This window comes from Miniopterus schreibersii (genome assembly GCF_964146895.1).
Source record: "Miniopterus schreibersii genome assembly, chromosome: 7".
Classification (NCBI taxonomy): domain Eukaryota; kingdom Metazoa; phylum Chordata; class Mammalia; order Chiroptera; family Miniopteridae; genus Miniopterus; species Miniopterus schreibersii.
In genome coordinates, this window is record NC_138108.1 from 69,341,104 (window position 1) to 69,364,840 (window position 23,737).

Genomic DNA, 23,737 nt, shown 5'->3' on the forward strand with positions numbered 1-23,737 from the left:
TTCCTGCTTATTAATGACACAGAAATAAAGTCCTAATGATTTTTTCATATATGTTATACTAATTGCAATAAGGTTTTTATTATAGCTAATAAGAGAAGAAAATTGATACATATGAAAATTAAAGGCAAATGAATTGAACCCCAACTAAAAGTCCCCAAATAACTAAGTTTTATTTTGGAGGAGTTGCTTTGAATTTAGGTTCAAAAGACATTCTAATTACTAATTCCCATAAGAAGTTGTGCGTTTTTTGTTTTGGGAACCAGAGACAGTATATATTTTAGAAATAAAAAAAGCAGCTAAAGCAAATCTAAAGGATACACTGTCGAATCATTAAAAGAGTGACAAAAACATTTCAAAACTTTCAAAGGGCTTTAGGAAAGTTCTCTGAAAACTGATTCCGTTAGATTTTATATGTGAAATATGAAGAACTTAACAATCCAGAAACCAACAAAATAAACCTCGCCTGTTTTGCTGATAAAGCCAGAAAAAACCTAAACTTTTCTTTTCTTAGATAATGGGGTAAGATGAAGAAGTTTTCAGAGCAGTTGTCAATAGATTTCTTCTAGATTTCAGGAGCTTACTATAAACCAGTGTTTCTTAACGTTGGTACTACTGACATGTTAGACTGCATAATTCTTAGTTATGGGGTCTCTCCTATGCCATTGTAGGGTGTTTAGCAGCATCTCTGGCCTCTATCTACTAGATGCCCATAGGACCACTACACCTCTTGACAATAAAAAATGTTTCCAGACATTGCCAAATGTGCCTGGGGGCAAAATCACTTCCCACTTGAGAACTACTGCCTTGAAGATAAGTAATTTTCACAACTACTTGTCAGAAATAAAGTAGGAGCACAGTAAAGCTATGACATTCAAAACACAGAGCAACAAACAAAAGTAAGTTTTTTCTTCTACCATCCTAATTTTTTAAACAAACCTAAATGGGGTACTTTCAAACACTGTGGAAAATAATATAATATATATGCCTTTCCAGACAACAATCTGGCAATCAATACATGGCAAGCACTTATGACCATATCCTCTGATCCAATAATTCCACTTCCAATATCACTGCAGCAGTATTGATAATAGTGTAAAAGTGGAAAGAATCTGAACATACAGTAACAGGGAAATGGTTTGATATAGAAAAAACAGGAGGGAACTGCTCTAACAGTGATTATCTCTGGATTATAAAATTATAAGTTTTTGTTTTCTCTACAATGAATAATGCATCACTTTTAAAGTCTCACATTGATACTGAGGGTTGACAGTATGGTTAAGAGTCTGGGCTCTAGAAGCAACATTCTTGTGTATGAATCCAGCTCTATGACCTTGGACAATCACTGAAGCATTCTGTGACTCACTGTTGCGAAGAAGAAATCCTGGCACATGCTTAATAGATGCCAATCCCGGCATGTGCTGGATCATAGGTTGATGCTCAACTGCTGAGCCATGCCAAGGGGCAGGACCATACATTTTCATATATACATCTTCTGAATATGCCCGAAGCTTTCTCATATACATGATCTCATGATCACTGAGAGGTGGTCAGGGAGTTTTACAAGTGATGAAACTGAAGTGCAGAGATAAAATGTCTTGCCCAAGATCATCAAGTGGAAAAACTACCAAGCAGCAAACTTAAGACATCTGTCTGATGTTGACTTTGAGAACTACTGGTTTGTTCCAATCCACTAGCTAAGGACTCCTGCTCTGACAGATTCTCCACAGATATCTCTCCTAGCTAGCCCTGGCTCTAGAGTATTGGACAAACTCTTTAAGCCTTTCCTAGCCATACATTTTAGGTTGACTTAGTCTACATATAAGGACTATGGGAGTGTGTCTGAATTCTTATGAAGCAAGGACCTATATAATTGTGTGTGTGAAGTGGGCAACTGACTAATGGGACATTTTAAGGTAACTTCTAAAGTTTGAAATTATACTGGTTTTAGCTGGGATCCTTTTGAATTCCAACCATTTTATATGAGCACATATATAATGGTTATAATTTAAATATGATTAACTTTAAGGTAAGAAAGTAAAATGGACTAAATCTTGCTCTGATTTCCTAAAGGTAAGATACAAAAATTAATTTCATAATACAAAGGATACATGTTGAGAGAATAATAGGTTTAAATTATTTCAGATTTAGATTATAAATTCAAATGTGGAAACTGAAGCATCTGAAACAAATGAGAGAAGCATAGCCTTTTGAAAAAAAATAAAACTTGAACTTCCAGGACCACCTTTTTGGGCTCTTTATTAACCCAATCAAACAAAGACAATCTGCAACTAGATCATTAGAAATAGGGAGTGCTGTTAATTAAAACTTAGAAAGAGAAAGAATATGAAAAATTAACTTTGTTGAACATTTACCTGACAAATGCTTTTAAATATGATATGTGATTTAATCCTGAACAACCCAGAGTAATATACACCAGTAGTGGCTTTTAAAGTATTTAATATTGTTTTATTAAACAAGTAGGTAAGGTTTTAAAACTGGAGATACATTAGAACAAGATAGAAATACTTCATTTTCTTCTTCTTGTCAATCATTCACCATATGACAATTTAACTTTTTAAACAGCTTTTTTGAACTATAACCAACATATAATAATTTATCTATTTTTTAATCTTTACCTGAGGATATGTTTCTATTGATTTTAGAGAGAGAGGAAGGGGGGGGAGAAAGAGAGAGAAACACTGATGTGAGAGAGAAACATCAAACAGTTGCCTCCCACATGCACTCCTACACACCCTGACCGGGACTGAACTTGCAACCTAGGCATGTGCCCTGACCAGGAATCAACTCTGCAACGTTTAGGAGTACAGGATGACGCTCCAACCAGCTAAGCCACACTGGCCAGGGCTCAACATACAATAATTTAAAGAGTTTGCTAAATATACACCCATGAAACAATCAAGATAATGAATATATCCATCATTCCCAAAAGTTTTCTTATGCCCATTTTTTGGAACATCCACCAAAAAATGAAAGGATAAATGATCTGTGATATATCCATACAATGGAACATTACTAAGCAATAACAATAAATGATTACTGATACACACTGAACATTATGTGTGAATCATAAAATAATTGTGCTAAAAAATTACCACACCAAAAATAAAAAACCAAACTGCAGTTACATAAAATTCTAGAAACTACAAAGTAACCTATTTTTTTAAGAGAGAAAAAGAGGCTCAGAGAGAAAACATAGCTTTTGCTAGCAATACTGTTAATAAGCGGTGGTGCCAGGATATAAATCTAGTTCTACCAGATCCCAAAACCCAGGTCTATACCACAAGACCGCAATACCAACTGCATGCTTCATAATAAAATAAGAAAAAAATACATTTTGTTTTTAGCATTAGAAGATTCTGTCCTAATACTAAAATTTAGCGATAAAATACCTAAAATATAAGCTACTTTTAAAAGAATAAAGCAAAAAGCATAAGGCCTGTCAAACAAAACATCTAATCCCTTAAATGATAGATACTTGGCAAAGAAACAATATAAGCATGGATAATAAAGTTAACAGAAAGGAGACCACTTATGGGAGAACATATTTGCCATGATACATCTGATAAGGGGTTAATTTTCAAAATATACAAAGGACTCATACAACTCAACACCAGGAAGACATACAACCCAATTAAAAAATGGGCAAAGGACCTGAATAGACACTTCTCCAAAAAGGACATACAGATGGCCAAGAGAAATATGAAAAAATGTTCAATGTCACTAATCATCAGAGGGATGCAAATTAAAACTACAATGAGGAATCACTTCGTACCTGTCAGAATGCCTATCATCAATAAATCAACAAACAAGTGCTGGCGAGGATGTGGAGAAAAGGGCACCCTACACTGCTGGTGGAAATGCAGACTGGTGCAGCCACTATGGAAAACAGTGGTATCTACTAAAGCTAAAACATATTTCTACCATATAATACAACAATTTTACTCTTAGGAATATCTCTGAAAGTGTCTATTGTCACTATATGAGAATATTCACTTATTTATAATAGCTCAAACTGTAAACAAGTCAAATTCCATCAATAGGTGAATGGATGAGCAAATTATTGCATATTCATAGAATACTACAAAGTAATAAACACGCACACATACCAATATCTGCAACAACATGGATGAATCTCACAGACGGTAGTTAAATAAAAAAAGCTCAACACAGAAGTACACAATGTATGATTCCAGTTATATATGAAAGAGTGATAAGCAAAGTGTGATTCTATTTATGAGGCTCAAAAACTAACCTATAGTGATGAAAGTTAGAAAAACAGTTCCCTGAAGAGGAGTGCTGGGCTATGCTATCCAATATATCTTGCTATTAAAATTTAAATAAAATAAAATAAATTCAGTTCCTCAGTTGCATTAGCCACATTTCAAGCACTCAAAAGCCATATATGGATAATGGCTATAGTATTGGACAGCAGAAAATGTAAACTTTCATCTTCATAGAAAGTTCTATCAATCAGTACTGTTCTAGCAGAACAGGAGTTTTCTATATTTTGATCTAGGTGGTAGTTACATGGGTTTTTAAATATGAAATAACTCACCAATCTATATACTTAAGATTTATATACTTTATTAATTTATAACTCAGTAAGTAAATAAATATACATTTTCAAATGACTAGGAGAAAACATATACAATAAATATAATAGGATTTATATTTAAACTATGAAGGACTCATAAACCAATAAGAACAAAACAGTGCCCTGGCCCATGTGTCACAGTGGTTAGAGCATCGGCCTGCATACAGAAGAGTTGCCGGTTCAATTCCTGGCCCTGGTTCAGGGTGCTTGTGGGAGGGAACAAATTGATGTGTTTCTCTCACATCAATGTTTCTTGCTCTCGCTCTCTTCTCCCCCACTCCTTTCCACTCTCTTTAAAAACTAAAATTAATGGTGAGGACTAACAACAGCAAAAAAACACACACCAAAAAACAAGACTAACTTAAAGAAAAATGATAGGCAAGCCAGAGGAAAGGGTGGCTAACAGCATATTAAAGATGCTTAGGTTCATCAAAAACCAGGGAAATACAATCTAAAACAGAGATACTAGTTTTGCCTGTCATATTGGCAAAAATTTATATGACTGGGTGTGTCAATTACTTATAAAAATTAAATAAAATATGAGTATAAGTACCAGGAGCATAAGAACCTTACTATCTAGTTTGCTATGACCCAACAAAAACTATTATTCTTCCTCAGGTGTTGAGTTGTTGCTGTACAATTCATAATGGTGTAAAATGGCCTCAAACTACATTTTTGAACTAACAGAAACTAATCATATAATTAAAGGATTTTTACTTTTCTTTCCCCTCCATATTTTTGGATTTTTTTTTTTAAACACCCAAGTACTCACCACTCAGTTTAAGAAATAATAAATCAACAAATCAACAAACAACATGTGCTGGCGAGGGGGTGGAGACAGGGGAACCCTAGTACACTGCTGGTGGGAATGCAGACTGGTGCAGCCACTATGGAAAACAGTATGGAGCTTCCTCAAAAAATTAGAAATGGAGCTGCCGTTTGACCCAGTGATTCCACTCCTAGGAATGTATCCCAAACATGAAACATTCATCAGAAAGGACATATGTACCTCGATGTTCATAGCAGCACAGTTTACAATAGCTAAGATCTGGAAACAGCCCAAGTGCCCATCAGTAGATGAGTGGATAAAAAAGCTGTGGGACATTTACACCATGGAATACTATGCAGCTGTAAAGAAGAAGAACCTCGTACCCTTTGGGACAGTATGGATGGACCTGGAGAATGTTATGCTAAGTGAAATAAGCCAGGCAGTGAAAGACAAGTATCACATGATCTCACTTATACGTGGAATCTAAAGAACTTAATAAACTGATGAACAGAATAGATTCAATGACATGGAAGCATAGATGAGACTGATGAATGTCAGAGGGATGGAGGAGGGCGGGTGGGTGGAGGGGGAGAGAGTAACCAAAGAATTTATGTGCATATATACACAACCCAAGGACATGGACAATGGTGGGGACAGGGACTGGGGAGGGGGAAGGAACGGGGTGGAACGGGTCATTGGGGAGAAAAAGGGACATCTGTAATATTTTAAACAATAATAAAATTAAAAAAAAAACACACGAAATAATAGATCACTTTATACATAATGAGCTACTATCTACTTAACTTCAAAACATTTCTCAATTTGAGAAATGGCAGACCTAAAAGCCTCAATAGTTTATTTAGATTTCATATCTTGGATTTCTGAACACAGACTGTTTAAAGAACTGCTCCTATCCAAAGCAATCATCTCCATAGGATGAAGTTATATAAACAACAAATTTTTTAAAAGTACGACTTTAAGTCTATGCCCTACCTGGGTTACTGGGATATAGAGGGGCTCTCCATTCCGCAGCAGTGTAAGTTTCCCGTGCTGGTAGAGTCGTCCTTCTGGCTTTAAATTTGCCATCTCCTTAAGTCCTCCTCTCTTGCCACTCTCTTGTCCATTTCCCTTAAGTTCTTCAGTATCACTGATGCATTCAAAAAATTCTTCTTCACTATCACTCCACGAATCCCAAGACTTCCCCACCTCTGTCTTCTCCTTATCTGTGTCTTTCACATTATCTGGCCCCAGTTGGTCTCCAGGTTTTCCAGCATCCCCTGGGTATGTATTAGTCACAGTATCTGAAGTACTTGTCTTTCTCTTCTCATCACGTGCCTTCTTTCTTTCAATACAACAATTTAACATCTTAAGAAAACAGAAATATGCATATTTGAATTAGTTACAGTAAAGTAAAAATCTATCCACGGCTTGAATATTTAATTTTCATTCTCCTTCCTTTTCCTAGACATTGTTGTGAATGACAGTGATTTCAAGTAACCTGCAGCAGCACAAATAGAATAGCCTATAATTCATACTTAAATTTAGCACTAGAATTAAGCTCCAACTGACTCAAGATCACATTTATATACTGTCATTGGAAAATCTTTACCTGTAGTTTTTGATGTAGTAAACAACATCTCAGATCTGGGGGTCCACTTGCTAATCTATCAAATAAAGCAGTGGGAAAAGGAAGATTAGTTTTAGTAAAATTGCTTCAGATATGCATAGTTTTTATACTACCACAAATTTTTGCTATACTGATAAGAAATCAAAACTAGAGTTATATATGTAAGGTAACTGAGATGGAGCAAATGAGATTAAAAGATCAGAATTTATTTTATTCTGCTAGCCCACAAATCAACAACAGCAAGTATAATAGATATTTCAAAGCTTAAGAGTAAAGTAGTGATAGCTCCCAAGCTATCAGAAACTTAGAAAGTCTCTAAATCTACCCCAGGAAGTAGCTAGCATACAGTATTTCACACCTTACAAAGTAGATTTGACTACTATTTTAGTTCTCAATTATTATAGTAGATTCTCAATATAAAAACCATTAATCTCTCTTTTGCCTGGGCTGCCTCTAATTCTAAACCACTAAGTTCTCAGTAATCAGCAAAGGGAGAATTCAGCTAAGTGGAGACTAGCAATGACATGAGTAAGCATTTTTGGATTAGTCATCATTTTATATTACTCATATCATGAGTCTCCTCCCTTAGCAAGGGTAGATGAGCAGTAACCTACGCAATATCGACATTTATGCTAACTAAACTCTCCTACGTGATTAAGTGAAATGTCAATATAAACTACACACACACAAACAAGTAATGTTTAATATCTGAACTTATGAACTCACAGAGATGCTTTCCCTCCAACTCTAAAAATATATGTTCACTACATAAAATTTAGAAAATACACAAATGTATAAAGAACAAAATAAAAATTAACTTCACACCTGGGAAAACTACTGTTGATATTTGGCTATATTTCTTTCCATTTATTTGGCTGTATTAATATTATATATTAGCATAGTTGAAAGTGCTCGGTATATGCAATATGATACTCTACTACAAAAATGAGGATCACTTTCAGTGTTATTAGAGATTCGTGGGGGGGGAAAACTTGTAATGGATCTATAACTTTCCATTGTAGAGATATATCATAATTTATTTAACCACTCTTTTATGTTTGCTGCTTAAGCTGTTTCGCCTTTTTCCCCCTCCCTATTATAAATTTGCTGCAGTGAACAACTCTGAACATAAATCATGTCCAAAGTTTCTTACCATTTTCTTAGGGCAGATTTCCTAGACGAGAATTAATGGTTCAAACGTCAAATTCTGCCAACAAACAAAAGTCCTAACCATACAACTGAATATTGAAATTATTACCCTGGAATCACAAAGTTGTTTTCCCATCTGAAACGCATTTCAAGAACAAATTCCTGCCAGAGGTGTGCCACTCCTTTCAATCCTCCATGGTAGAAATTGATCATACAAAGACACAAAGCCAATTTGTATGTTAAACTGTCAGATGGTGCAGATTTGAACTGATTGTAGAGATTCTAAATTTAACAGAATAGAAATAAAGTAAAACTTGTTAACATATTTATGTACATAATCAAAAACTGTGTGGGCAGAGATTTTAATACTAAAATTAATCTATCCTACCAAAGCTAGCTTTTATCAATATCTAATACATTACTGCCTAAATTGTTCTTAGGCAGTTCCATGTTTTCAAGATTTCTACAAGGATCAAAAAAGTGAAGCTCTAGTTTGGAGAGGCTGAAGTTACAAGTTTCATTTTTTTCTGTGGAATCTCCAAGATGTATTCCATATTTCATGTGTTACTTTAAAAACCTTTTAATTAAAAATAGTCAAAACCAAAAACATAAACTCAGAACTGTACAGATTGAAATATAACAGTAACTGCTTTAAAAGATTGATATCTCTCTATATCTGTCATTCAAACTCTCATTTCACAATTTACCAAAGACCTGGATAAGAAAAACATGAAAATTTAACATATTTTACTTCTTTAAAGAGTTTTTCATTCACTTCCTAGTTTGAAATACAGGAACAAATCTGTTGCAAAACAAATGATTTACGATAAGTCTAAAATGAGGGAAATCCCATAATCACGCACAGTATATTTGTTATTTTTTTTTCCAGTGTTACTAGAAAAGTTCTTGCTACTCAAAACATGTCAATGCTCTATAGCAGGTCATTTTCTGAGTGGAGGCCATGACCTCCACTCAAGTTTTCCTAAGGTGATTTTTAAAATAAAAAGATCCTTATGCTATAAACTAGAAATATAGCAAAGCCTTACAAATTTTAATCACTGAATTCCAAATCAACTTAATCAACTTACATATTCTTCACTCTCTGATGGAGGATTATCGTTGTCTGTGGAAGAAGATCCATCTAATGATTTCTCAGACGCAGCATCAGGGAATAAAAACTTAGGGAGAAAGAAATTAACCACATTGTCAACCAAATTTCCTAATTTGTTGATTTTTGTTACTCATACAGGCACTATTTGACTTTTTAATGATTTTGCTGTTAAAACAATGAAAATCTTCTTATTGTATTGGCCAGCTGGTTCTACATTTTCTCAAGCTTTTCCTAATATATATATATATTTTTAAATACAGAGTTTTAGTGACAAGTGAATTTTAAAAACCAGAGGTTTTTCTTAATAGTAACCAGCTGGTTCTGTGAACTAAAGAGAATGCAAAACCAAAATTTCTTCACCATGAATGAAGGCTCATCCAAGGACATTAAAGTTTTTAAAAAGTGTTAATATTATAAAATTGACAAACCTATAAAAGAAAAATTTAAAACACCCATATACTCATGAGACGGTAGAGTTATATTACCCACAGGTTTTCATATACGAAATAACAGAAGTATGATATTTAAGACACATAACTTCATTTTATGAGACACCCCTAGAAAGTAGGAAGCAGTCTAAACCTGTAACGACCAGTGGATCTTTTCTACATGGTCTCTGTTTATGTGTATGTGTGCGGGAGTGGTTAAAAAAGAAAAATTCAGTACATATGACAACTGAGCTATATAACTGGAATAATACTTCCAAGGATATATTCTTAGGAAGGGGCCTTCTCTACAGAAATTTATTTTCAGTCTTTTTTCTTTTCAGTGCTTTGTGGTACTGCTGACTTATAATTCCTTTTACTATGCATACTTTGACACATATTACAGAACATAATAGATTTTTAGAAACAGAAGAACTACTGTGTGTCAACCCCACTACTAGGCACATTTATAAACAATATCCTAGTCTCATATCACTGTCTGAGCTAAGCATCACTGCCTATGTCTTACAGACACAAAAGCTGAAAATCTGGTTAAGAGTATTGTTCAGGGTAATGACCAGGATAAAATCAACACCAAGTTTCCAAGACCAGACTGCTTTTCATTGCACTAGTCTTGAAAGTTTTCCCCAAGACTGTCTTAATTAATGCACAAATTGCCAGAAATATGATTATAACTACAATTATAGTAAGAATATCTATCACTTATCAAAGGCCTATTTTATGCCGGGCAGTGTAACAGAAGGTCCTTTAGTCCTCACAACAACTTCACAAGGTTTTATCAGCCTCATTTACAGATGAGGAAACTGAAGTTAAATGGCTTGTTCAAATTCACACAGTAAGTCAGGCTCCCAGGCTAGGCCTGTTCTACCATATTATATGTAGGAGATAGCCTAGCTTCTTTTAGTACTCACTATAAAATAGTGCTTTCTCTGGACTGCTGTGAAAGAAATTTTTGAAAAATACAATTCTGATCATGTTAACCTGCTTAAAATGGTATGAAACTGCATGATAAAGCCCAGTGCTTCAGAATGGCAGGTTACCTGCTACCTCTTCAGCATCGTCCCTGGCCACTCCCTGAAGTACCATACACTACCCCAAACAATTCAACACGCTCTTTTAGACCTCTGCTGTTCCTCTGCTTCTAAAGCCTTCTTCTCTTCAAGATGGAGCTCAAGTGTCCCTCTTTATGAAGCCTTCCCTGGCCACTGCCCAGAGACAGGCACACCCTCGGCTGTGTTCTCACAGCCCCTCTGCCAGACTTCTCACATGCAACATGGTATTGTAACTACTATTTACTTTCCTTTTCCCCACACTAGCAAGAACTCTCTGAATGTGGAGACTTTGTTTTACTCAGTTTATATTCCCAATCTAGTGCCTGCCACACAGAAAGGACTGAAGATACAATGAAGAAATGTGTTTGCATATAGACATATAAAGACACTATTACTTACCAAGAGAATAGTATTGAGGACATCATTATTCAGTGGTGCCTCTTCTACACCTCTGTGCTTTTGTATTTTCTTCTTTGCAGTATGTACCATATTTGAAACGGATAATTTATGAATTGGAACCGGCGTTGGCTCTGTCAACTTTGACAAAGCATGAGTTATATCAGCAATTTCTATAAGAACAGAAATGAATACAAGTTATATCACCGACCTTAGCATATTAAAGAGATAAGTAAACTGAAGACTGTATAGAATATTTTCATCACTCCTTTCACTAGTGTCACATGGTCTCAGAATTATAACATTTTAATACATATGTTCAGCTTCATATGCATGTATGATTGCCAAACGTCTAATACAAGTTATTTCTCCCCAGGGGACTTAAAAAATAAACTTCTAAAACTCTGCTTTTCAAAATATCTTACATTTTTGGTGAAAAGAGCTTATTAAATGCTTTAAGCTAACTGTATACAGTATAGCCTGGAAAGAACTGGTAGCTATCTAGTCCATCAATACTTGCTTCTCCAACTTGATTTAAATAAGAAAATAGTTGCTAGAAACATGACAAAGAAAAGGGGTTTCACATTTGAAAATAACTTAAAAAAAAAAAAGTAGGTCACCTTTCCCTTCTTCCTCAAATGGGGATCGTCCAAGAATCTCATCAGTTGATTCCTTCCGACGGCAAACTTTAAAAAATTCAGTGACAAAATCACCTACAGAGAAAGAAGTTACTAATTTTGGACACTTAATTGAAAGAAATCAGTCCTATAAAGTACACGTCTTTTCACAAAGCTATTAACTAAGATATGGCAAAAAACAACAACAACAACAACAAACAAAAAACATTCAGTATTTCCAACTCAAGACAAATATTAATCCTATTTCAAAGGAAGCCTGGCTCTTCCTTTTTCTCCATGTCCCAGGATAGTAAAATTTTTCCTCAGAATTCCTTCTAGAATGAAAGGAAAGTAACTGTACCTAATAATATTATGTCCTTGCTCTGTGCCTGAATAAGACAAAGAGTATCTATTCTCATTAAGCTCTATAAGCAACAAGAATATTAGTCTATGGTATATAGTGGTCTTTCATCCCTAACTGCCACCCTACTGGAATTCTGAATCCATTAAAAAAATTAAAAAGAAATTCTAAAGATATGTTTCTAGAGGATTAAGAAATCACACAGGCTACTATCAAGAAGACAAGCAATAACAAGTGTTGGAGAGGTTGTGGAGAAACGGGAACCCTCATTTGCTGCTGGTGGGAATGTAGACTGGCACAGCCACTATAGAAAGCAGTTTGGCGATTCCTCAAAAAATTAAGAATAGAGCTACCATATGATCCAGAAATCCTTCTCCTGGGTATATATCTGAAAAACTCAAGAACTTGTATTCACAAAGACATAAGTACCCCTATGTTCAATGCAGCATTATTCATGGTGGCCAAGACATGGAAACAACCAAAGTGTCTGTGATAGGGGACTGGATAAAGAAGGCCTGGGACATGTACACGATGGAACACTACTCAGCCATGAGAAAGGAGGAAATGCTGCCATTTGCAACAAAATGGATGGGCCTTGAGAATATTATGCTAAGTGAAATAAGTCTGTCAGAAAAAGCTAAGAACCATATGATCTCACTCATATGTGGGACATAAAACTGAAACTTGTGGACACAAACAGCAGTGTGGTGGTTGCCCCAGGGAAGGGGGTGGGGGGTGGGGGATGAAGGGGGTCTTAATATATGGTGATGGGAGAAGATATGATTTTGGGGGGTGGGCACACAGAGCAATATACAGATCCTGTAACATAGAAACCCACACCTGAAACCTGTATGCTCATGTTAACCACTGTCACCCCAATAAATTTAATAAAATATTATTTTTTTAAAAAAGAACACAGAATGAAGTTATTTCAGCTTTAGCTGCATTTTAATGGTACACTCTGTGGTATTATTATAAGAAAGGGAGAAAAGGTTTGATGTCTTCTAAAGAGCTGCAATGAGATGTCTGCTCAAAGAAATTACAGCTTAAAAAGAACCGTCAGTCCAAAATTATGACAATACAATATGCCGAGTACATCTAAGTTTGAGAATTCACTAATTAGATCTGATAAACCTAGAACACTTTCTGGACTTCTTCAGAAAAGTAGGAAAATCCTATAACCTAGTCACGTAAACACATAAAGTCAAAGAGGTAGAGAGAGATCATGGAACAATTATGAAAATACTTTTAATTCTAATGTCCTCTGTAATCATCACAGAAGTCAGTGGATAAGGAATAATAACTACAACACAATTTAGTAAGTAAATTTAATAATTTAATAAATCAATGATTAAGCAAGAGAAACTATTTATTGAGCATCTACTATGATAGGCACTGTGTTAAATGTGATACATACACACATAAATTTCATTTGAGCCTCTTCACAATTCTATCAAGTATGTACTATTATTATCTCTATTCTACTAAGACTTGAAGAAATCACAAAACTTGCTCAAACTGGTAGATCTAGGATTTGAAACAAGGTCTACCCATCTCTCAAGTTCTTGATATCTATCTCCCTGACACTCCAAGACAAATTCACCGATGGCAGGAATTTCATGTTATGTATCTCTATACTCACTATTACAGTTAGCACAAATGGCAAGTCTCAACCAGCATTTGATGAGTAGCATGTGATGAATGATAGAGCCCAAGAAAATAATGCTTTAGAGAAATGTGTCATTACTGTCATCAATAAATATTTAGTAACTCAATTCAGATGAGTGGCAATATATCAGGTTATATGGAATGAAGGTGGCAAGGATGAACACAGAAACGGAAAATCTTTTCATGTGTACTAACTATAAGAGAGAAAAAGATGGAAAGGCACATTGAGGAGATGGGTTCAGAAGACTTCATGAAAGAGATATATCTACAAAAATGAGAAGGGAAACGTAATTCCAGACATGGGATACAATAATACTATCTAAACAGCAATGGATATTTTTCAAAGTATTTCTACTTATGTAAATTCACTTGATTCTTCAAATAACCCTATGAGGTGTACAAGATTATTGACACCTCTTTTTCTCTAACAGAAAACAGGTTGGCATATGTAGTACAACTCTTCAAAAGGACTCTAATTGATCTTAAAAATCAGTGTTCTTCCCATCATATACCACAGGTCCAGAGGACAGCAAATGGCAAAAAGGGCTCCAGTAACTGGAATGGAAGATGTAGACTATGCCACAGGAAGAAAAAAGGGAAGTTACATACAAGCATTTTAAGAATAAAACTCAGATCATGAGAAAATATCAGAGAATTCTGAGGTGTGACTCATTAAAACAAAGAAAAAAATGAAATTCTGCTAATGCAATTCAAGAGTAACTAGAAGAATTCACTGCTGTTAGCAAAGACTTTTTAAAATTGATTTTTAGAGAGAGAGAGAAAAACATTGATGTGGGAGAGAAACATCAATGGGTTTCCTGCCCCTGAAACGCACCCTGACTAGGGATCGAACCCATCACCTTTTGTGTATGAGACAACGCCCCAACTGAGCCACAATGGCCAGGGCACAAAGATATTTTTTTAAACGTAGTTAACTGAGGAGGTCACAAATGTAAAAAAATTAAAATAAAAACATTCTTTTTTTTTTTTTTTTTTAATATATCTTTATTGGTTTCAGAGAGAGGAAAGGAGAGGGAGAGAGAGAGATAGAAACATCAACGATGAGAAAGCCATTGATTGGCTGCCTCCTGCATGCCCCCGACTGAGGATCAAGCCCGCAACCTGGGCATGTGCCCTGACCGGGAATCCAATCCTGATCACCTGGATCCTAGGTTGACCCTCAACCCCTGAGCCACGCCCAGCCGGGCAAACATTCTTTTTTGATGGATAAAATAAAGTATAAAGAATGAATTCAGTGTCCCTCATCTGGAAGATGCGCAGACTGGTGGTATTTCAAGAAAGGAAGATAATATATCTTACCCAGCAAACACTGAGGATTATCAGCTTTTCGAACTCTAACGGACCAATGGGGAGCCTGAAGAGGATCCAAATCACTAAAATGTAAAACAATAAATATAAGATCCTAAGTATGATAGCCTATAATGCTCACAGATTTATCAAAATACAGTCTAATAAAAACATTATATAGAAGGACAAGCTATCCATTTGCCTCCCTTAAACTTACTATTATTCTGATGCATTAGGCATTTGGATGCGTTAAAAAAAAATATCTTAAGAAATGAAAGTGCTTGGACAAAAAAGAACAACAGGAAAAAACAAAAACAATTAAAAAAACATATAAAAATGATTCTGAATGGGCAATGTACATTGGTAATCTAATGAGAGAATTTTATTTTAGGAATTATAAAAAAGGAACAAGAAATAAGCAAGTATGCCAATCATTAATCTTTTTTTATACACTATTAATTTAAAAAACTACAAAAGTTTGCCAAAGATCACAAAGGGCCTATTTTCACAATTACATAGACTATCATGCATCCACTTAATGAAAAACTATGCAGCAATTTTTGTTTTATTTATTTTTTTAAATATATCTTTATTGATTTCAGAGAGAGGAAGGGAGAGGGAGAGAGAGAGAGATAGAAACATCAATGATGAGAGAGTCATTGATCGGCTGCCTCCTGCACGCCCCCGACTGGGGATCGAGCCCACAACCCAGGCATGTGCCCTGACCGGGAATCGAACCCCGATCGCCTGGATCCTAGGTCGATGCTCAACCGCTGAGCCATGCCTGGCTAGGCTGCAGCAATTTTTAAAATGACAGCATGAATCTACATTTATAGGCATAAAAGATGTAAAATAATATACTAAATGAGTAAAGCAAATTAATATATAAATTTAAATTTTAAAAAGATATACCTCATTCAAATATCAAATCATTATGTTATACACCTGAAACTAATATGATGTTATATGTCAATTATAACTCAATTATAAGAAAAAAGATACAAATGTTAACTTGCTCTTTTTTAAGTAATGGGATTGTAAGTAGTCTTTACTTTCTTCTTTATACCCATCGTAATTACCCGATTAAAAAAAGCTCATGTTACTTTTACCAGCAGCAAATATAATACATTTAATTATGAAAAAAATGTGTCCTATTTCTCACTGTTCTGCATCAGGAATGAAAGAGTACTAAAATTGCGTTCCTCTTTCTCCACATCCTTCCTAGATCATACTTGCTGTAATTTTTAAATTGTTTCCATTGCAAAGGAGTATATGATATGGATGTTACTTATGACATTTAAAGAGCAAATATTATTTCTACACATTCTGATGATGATCATCTCTTCAAAGCACTGCATGAAATGCTTCTAACCAGCTAAGAAAAGTTCAACAGAATTATGCACTAAATCCCAAACTCAGAGATATCTTTGCTAAAACCAAGTAAGATTCAGATTGTTCATTATCTCTGAACTAAGGATCACATCCTCAAAGTCAGCAGCTTAAAAACACATCTATAATACATATTAATCAGTTAAAAGGTGATCTTTAAAAATAGAAAAATCAACCTCATCAGAAACTGATATAAATAAAAAGAAAAGTTGCTAAACACTTGACAGTTAATTTATTCTACTGAAATATTTGAGTCTCAATGTACTACTCTTAACATACTTACGAATAAACATCATTATCCACAATGATACCTTCAGTCAGGTGAGGCCATGTAGTTGCTAAGTGGAGTTCACTAAAAAGAAATAAAACACAAAATATATCCAAGAGCTTAATACTGTTTGTGTGTGTATGTTTGTGTGTGTGTGTGTGTGTGTTGATACTCTAACTCAGCAATCCTACTTCTAGAAATGTATCCTAATAACCAGAGATATACATACAAGTACGTTAAAAGTGGTACTATAATACAATAAAAATGGAAACTAGTTTAGCAAATGGTAGTAATCCATATGAAGTAAATGTCTTCACAGACATTAAAAAACATGATAAACATAATAGCCAAAAAGTGTAAACCCAATTGTGTATCAGCTGATGAATGGATAAATAAAATGTGGTATATCCACACAACAGCATATTATACAGCCATGAAAAACAATGAAGTATTGATTCATGCTATAATATAGGTGAACTACATGCTAAGTGAAAGAAGCCAGGCACAAAAGAGAACAGATTGTATATGGCAATTTATATGAAATGTCATGAATAGGCAAATCCATAGAAACAGCAGAGTAGTGCTTTCCTACAGCTGGAGAGCCTGGGGAGACTGGGAGGGATGACAGCTAAGATGTGAAGTGTTTCTTTCTGGGGTGATAAAAGTTTTCTGGAATTAGATAATGATGATGGTTGTTCAACTCTGTAAATACTAAAAACCACTGAACTGTACACTTTTAAATGGTGAATTTCATGGTGTGTGAATTACATGTCAATTTTGGGGGGAAAAATGGTATAAGTGAGGGTTGGCAAAGTTTTTCTGCAAAGGACCAGAGAGTAAATATTTTAGGTTTTGTGAGCCACGTAGTCTCAGTTACATTCTTGGTTATTTCTTCTCTTAAAACCCTTTAAAATGTAAAAACCATTCTTAGCTCATTGGCTATACAAAAACAGGCTACTGGCCAGATTTGGTCCACAGGTCATAGTTTGCTGACCTCTTCTTAAGTTTCAAAAAGTGTTCATATAAAATTATAAAATAAAAAAAGCGAGCCCCCAAAAACACAGAGGATGATATACATTTATAAAATATACAAACATATTGTGCAAAAACTGAGTTAATAAGCAGGCCTGATATTTAGAAAGGACTATTTGCAAGGCTGGCCCTTGGTTTGGCATCTGGGAATCTGGATTTCAGAAGGGTTCGTACCATTCCCTGATTAGGGTGGTTCACTGTGCCTACCCTACTTGTATAAACAATATGGTTTAGGATGAATATCTGCTTTCTTTTTGATACATTTTAGGCAGAGGGTGCCTACATGACCAGCCCCAGATAAAAACCCCAAGATCGCCCTGGCCAGGTGGCTCAGTTGGTTGGTGCATAGTTCCGTACACCAAAAGGTTGCAAGTTCGATTTTTGGTCAGGGCACAGACCTAGATTGCAGGTTCAATGCCCAGTTGGGGCATGTATGGAAGGCAACGAATGGATGTTTCTCTCTCTTTCTTTCCCTTCCTCTTCTCTAAAGTCAATTAAACAAACAAACAAACAAAAACCCATATCCTTGAGTGAGGATTAAAACAAACAAAACTCCAAGCATTGAGCCTCTAATGAGCTTCCCTGGCAGACAGCCTGGTAGACTGCTGGGAGAATTAAGTGTGTGCTGTGTGGCTACATTGGGAGAGGAAGCTTGTGCCTAGTCTGCTCTGGACCTCACCCTTATGAGCCTTTTTCCTTTGATTTCTGCATTGTATTATTTTGCTGTAATAAATCATAGCCACAAGCACAACTGCTGAGTTCTGTGCGATCTCCTAGCAAATCACTGACCTGAGGGCGGTCTTGTAGACCCTTGTTGCACATGCATATATACACATCAAATTCACGCACAGGAAAGAATGGCTAGAAGCATATATATTAAGCTTTAATCAGTGATCACCTAAGAGTGGTGGGATTATGAATTTAGTGAATTTTTTTCCTGTCTAGATTCTAAATTCACTTCTTTTTTAAAATATATTTTTATTGATTTCAGAGAGAGAGGAAGGGAGAGGGAGAGACAGAAACATCAATGATGAGAGAGTCATTGATTGGCTGCCTCCTGCACGCCCCCTGCTGGGGATCGAGCCCGCAACCCCGGCATGGGAATCGAACTGTGATCTCCTGGATCATAGGTCGATGCTCAACCGCTGAGCCACGCAGGCCTGGCTCAATTCACTTCTTATGTTTGGAAACTACAGAAGCCAACAGAGCCAATTACATTATTTCTCTCATCTTTGGTGGTGCTCAACTAATTGGCAACTCCAGACTGAGCCTTTGAATCCACAAGTACACTTTAGAATTCACTGTGAAAGCAGGGCCAGCTCTCCACAACAATGCAGTGTAATCTCAGTTATGAACTGAACAACTAGCCACCCTTGGCTCAAGCCTATTTTCCAAGCCCAGTCCTATAATGGTCCCAATTAAACCTTTGAGTTACCAAATATCTTTCCAATAAACTGATTTTTACATGAAATAGTCAGAGTTTACTACTACAGTCTGCAACTAAAAACCTGATTAGTAAACATACAATTTTTGCTTTTGTAAAAATGTTTTCTAAATTTTCTCTGCTGAACATGAATTATTACTTTCATAATAAAACTAATTTTTAAAGTAAAAAAATGGCCATAAACAGTATGTGATATTATAGATGATTAGAGTTTAAAACTATAAGCTCCTTAATAATTTTAGGTATTAACCTCAGATTCAGTTCCTCAGCCTCTATGACTATGTCTTCTCCTCTCCCTCTAACTATAGAACAATTTCTTTGACAAGGAGAGAGAACACTAAAAAAAGCCTTTTCATTTCCTCTTCCACTGCCAAAGATTCCTTTCCAAAAGCATAATGCTCACATCTGCTAATCACATCTGATTTAATTGGTCTACCGTATGATATGTACCCTCTTACTTACCCCCAATTTATTTTTGCATTCTTCTTCAATCATTTGTTTCTCTGCTGACTCCTCATCACATATAAAATTAGGAAGAAATATTTAATAACTAACTACTTCAAATTTCTACTACCACATCATTTTATTCTTTCCCCCTAAATTTTTCCTAAGCAAAATTCAAATGAAAGAACCAGCTGGAGGGTGATAAATCTATCTGTAAGTCGCCATATACCACTTCCCTCTTGTTCGCTATCTTATAGCCATGCTAGCCGCCTTGTACTTCCTCCAATAAACCAGCCAAACTCCTGCCTGCATCAAGGCCCTTTGCACAGGCTCTTCCTTTCACCTGGAATGGTCATTCTCTAACCTTTGCCAGGATAAGTCCTCTCCTTATTGAGACTAAAGTTAAGTATCACTTCCTTTGAGAACACTTTCTTGATTGTGTCCCAATCTAAACTAGCTCCTCATTTTATTGTCATTACATTCTGTACTTTTCCTTCAAATTATCCCTCAACTTGTATGTTTATTTAGGTGATTATTTCCAGTCTCTTTCCTTCAACTAGACTACACTGTAAATGCCAAGAAGGCAGCCACTGTTTTACTTACTTCTGTACCTTCCTCATTTAGCACTGTGCCCAGTTCACATAATACAAAAATAAATACAATCACAAAGGACACTCACTTTATCTTCTCTTGAGTAATTTTAAGTTAAAAGTATTATTATTTCTACCTCTATGTAAGAGTATTAAGAATGTATGTACGCATTTGTATATATTTTTTAATTAACCAAATAGTTTAACATAACAAATAAAATGGTTTCTAAATCATCTCTGTTTATATTTTCCAAATATTTTGCTATTGGTGGTTAAACTTTCCAAGCCCCACATTTTCTTGTGAAACAACTTTTTCTTAAAGTTCAGCAGCTCTTCTAGAAAGGCAGGTAGGTCACCCAAGAGGTCACCCTTATGCCTAAGACTTACACTTAAGTTTTAATTTGTACATTTTGAAAAAGTAGTCAGGAAAAATATAAACAACTGTTAATTTTGGGTGACAGACACATGAAAGTTTGTTACATGTAACATTCAGTCTGTGTTTTCAATACTTCCAATGTTGCCCTAGCCGGTGGTTAGAGCATTGGCCTGCGGACTGAAGGCTCCTGAGTTCAATTCCAGCCAAGGGTATATACCTCAGTTGCAGGTTCCATCCCTGGCCCTGATCAGGGCATGTTCAGGAGGCAACTAATCGATGTGTTTCTCTTACATCAATGTTTCTCTCTCTCTACCTCTCTCTCTCTCCCACTCTCACTGAAAAGCAATGGAAAAAAAATATCCTCGGGTCAGGTTTAAAAGTATATATATATATTTCAAATGTTTCACAAAAAGCAGACCAAGAGTCACTTCTATAAGGAATAATCAATAAATGGTATTATATACATTTTTACAAATTATATACATTTTATATATTATTTTAAAGTCTCTCTTATTATTTAAGTTACAGAGAAAAAGATGGACAGGTTGTTAGTCATAGGTCTGAATCCTGTACTATATTCACTCCAGGAGGCTACATTATTATAAAGCACAGTAAAATCAGTATCAATATAAGTTTTAAAGTGAAGTCCCATAATTCAATTGATAGATTCAAATTCTCACCTAATAGGATCTTCACAGGCACCAAATGGTAACTTGCCAAACTCCAAACCTCCAACTTCTCCTCCTACAAGGGCATCTATATCTAAACAAAAGAAATATTTTTCCATTACTGAGCAAAAAACAGAGACATAAGAATTAGATAGGTTAGACCTTTGGAAGATTATAGATTTAAAAGTACATCAAGAGCACATATAGCTACCTAGGAATAAACTTAACCAAGGATGTAAAAGACCTGTACTCAGAAAACTACATGACACTGAAAAAAGAAAAAGAGGAAGATTTAAACAAGTGGAAGAATATACCATGCTCATGGACTGGAAGAATTAATATCATTAAAATGTCCATACTACCCAAAGCAATTTATAAATTCAATGCAATTCCTATTAAAATACCAACAGCATATTTCACAGACCTAGAACAAACATTTTGAAAATTTATATGGAACCAAAAAAGACCCCGAATAGCTGCAGCCATCTTGAGAAAAAAAGAACAGAGTGGGAGGGATCACATTACCAGACTTCAAACTGTATTACAAAGCCATTGTAATCAAAACGGCCTGGTATTGGTACAACAACAGGCATATAGATCAATGGAACAGAACAGAGACCCCAGAAATAGACCCATGCCACTATGGTCAGTTAATATTTGACAAAGGTGGCAAGAGTATCCAATGGAGTAAAGACAGTCTCTTCAATAAGTGGTGCTGGGAAAATTGAACAGATACATGCAAAAGAATGAAACTAGATCACCAACTTTCACCATACACAAAAATAAACTCAAAATGGATAAAAGACTTAAATGTAAGTCACGAAACCATAAAAACCCTGGAAGAAAACATAGGCAGTAAAGTCACAGAGATCCCACGTAGTGGACTTTTCACTGATACATCTCCTAGGGCAAGAGAAACAAAAGAAAAAATAAACATATGGGACTATATCAAACTAAAAAGCTTCTGCACAGCAAAAGAAAACAGCCTCAAAATACAAAGGAACCCCATGGTCTGGGAAAACATATTTGCCAAGGATGTATCTGATAAGAGACTAATTTCCAAAGTGTACAAAGAACTCATAGTACTCAGCAAGAGGAAGACAAACAACCCAATTAAGAAATGGGCAAAGGACTTGAATAGACACTTCTCCAAAGAGGACATACGGATGGCCAAGAGACACATAAGAAAATGCTCAATGTCTCTAATCATCAGAGAGATGCAAATTAAAACCACAATGAGGTATCACTTCACACCTGTCAGAATGGCCACCATGAACAACTCAACAAACGACATGTGCTGGCGAGGGTGTGGAGAAAGGGGAACCCTAGTACACTGATGGTGGGAATGCAGACTGGTGCAACCACTATGGAAAACAGTATGGAGGTTCCTCAAAAAATTAGAAATGGAGCTGCCTTTTGACCCAGTGATTCCACTCCTAGGAATGTATCCTAAGAATCCTGAAACATTAATCAGAAAGAATATATGCACCCTGATGTTCATAGCAGCACAGTTTATAATAGCCAAGATCTGGAAACAGCCCAAGTGCCCATTCAGTAGGTGAGTGGATAAAAAAGCTGTGGGACATTTACACCATGGAACACTACGCAGCTGTAAAGAAGAATAATCTCGTACCCTCTGAGACAGTATGGATGGACCTGGAGAATACTACGCTAAGTGAAATAAGCCAGGCAGCGAAAGACAAATATCACATGATCTCGCTTATATGTGGAATCTAAAGAACTTAATAAACTGATGAACAGAATGGATTCAAGGACATGGAAGCATAGATCAGACTGACGAATGTCAAAGGGTTGGAGGAGGGCGGGTGGGTGGAGGGGGAGAGAGTCACCAAAGAATTTATATGCATATATGTACAACCCTAGGACACAGACAATGGTGGGGAGAGGGAATGAGGAGGGGGAAGGGACGGGGTGGAATGGGTCATTGGGGAGAAAAAGGGACATCTGTAATATTTTAAACAAAAATAAAATAAAAATAAAAAAAGAATAAAAATTATTGAAAAAGGAGAGAAAAAAAAAGAGCACATATAGCAAGTTAGAGAGCAGTCTGGTATTACTATACCTACCTCCAAGAAAGTTATAGTAAAAAAACACATTTAATCCCTGTTTATCCAGTATTTAATTAAAGTCATGCATTCTAATTTTAACCTTCTCAAATATTACTCAAGAGAACATTACTCCTGTAAAGTTTTTTTGCATTTCCTAAGAATGTGGTTAATATCATCTAAAAGAAAGATTATCCAAATTTAAGCACCACTCTACATTCATCAGTTTTGCTGTCAATAGTTTCTGAATAACAAATTAGTCATCATTAATAAAATTATATTTCAGTTGATACTACATGAAAATATATAGAGTTCACTGAATTTCCTTTCCATTATGAATG

General features: G+C 35.5%; 1 protein-coding gene across 3 annotated transcripts in view; it reads right to left on the reverse strand.

Moving 5' to 3' along the window:
- Window positions 1-23,737, reverse strand: part of RAB3GAP1 (RAB3 GTPase activating protein catalytic subunit 1) — an 87,356-nt gene that overhangs the window by 14,763 nt on the left and 48,856 nt on the right. For all 3 annotated transcript variants that reach the window (XM_081143005.1, XM_081143004.1, XM_081143006.1), the window contains exons 9-17: window positions 21,343-21,424; window positions 16,792-16,860; window positions 15,132-15,205; window positions 11,786-11,878; window positions 11,169-11,338; window positions 9,249-9,338; window positions 8,270-8,442; window positions 6,994-7,048; window positions 6,378-6,749 (exon numbers count right to left, since the gene is read on the reverse strand). In XM_081143005.1, the coding sequence (XP_080999131.1) occupies window positions 6,378-6,749; window positions 6,994-7,048; window positions 8,270-8,442; window positions 9,249-9,338; window positions 11,169-11,338; window positions 11,786-11,878; window positions 15,132-15,205; window positions 16,792-16,860; window positions 21,343-21,424 (1,178 nt within the window). The remainder of the gene's footprint in view (window positions 1-6,377; window positions 6,750-6,993; window positions 7,049-8,269; window positions 8,443-9,248; window positions 9,339-11,168; window positions 11,339-11,785; window positions 11,879-15,131; window positions 15,206-16,791; window positions 16,861-21,342; window positions 21,425-23,737) is intronic.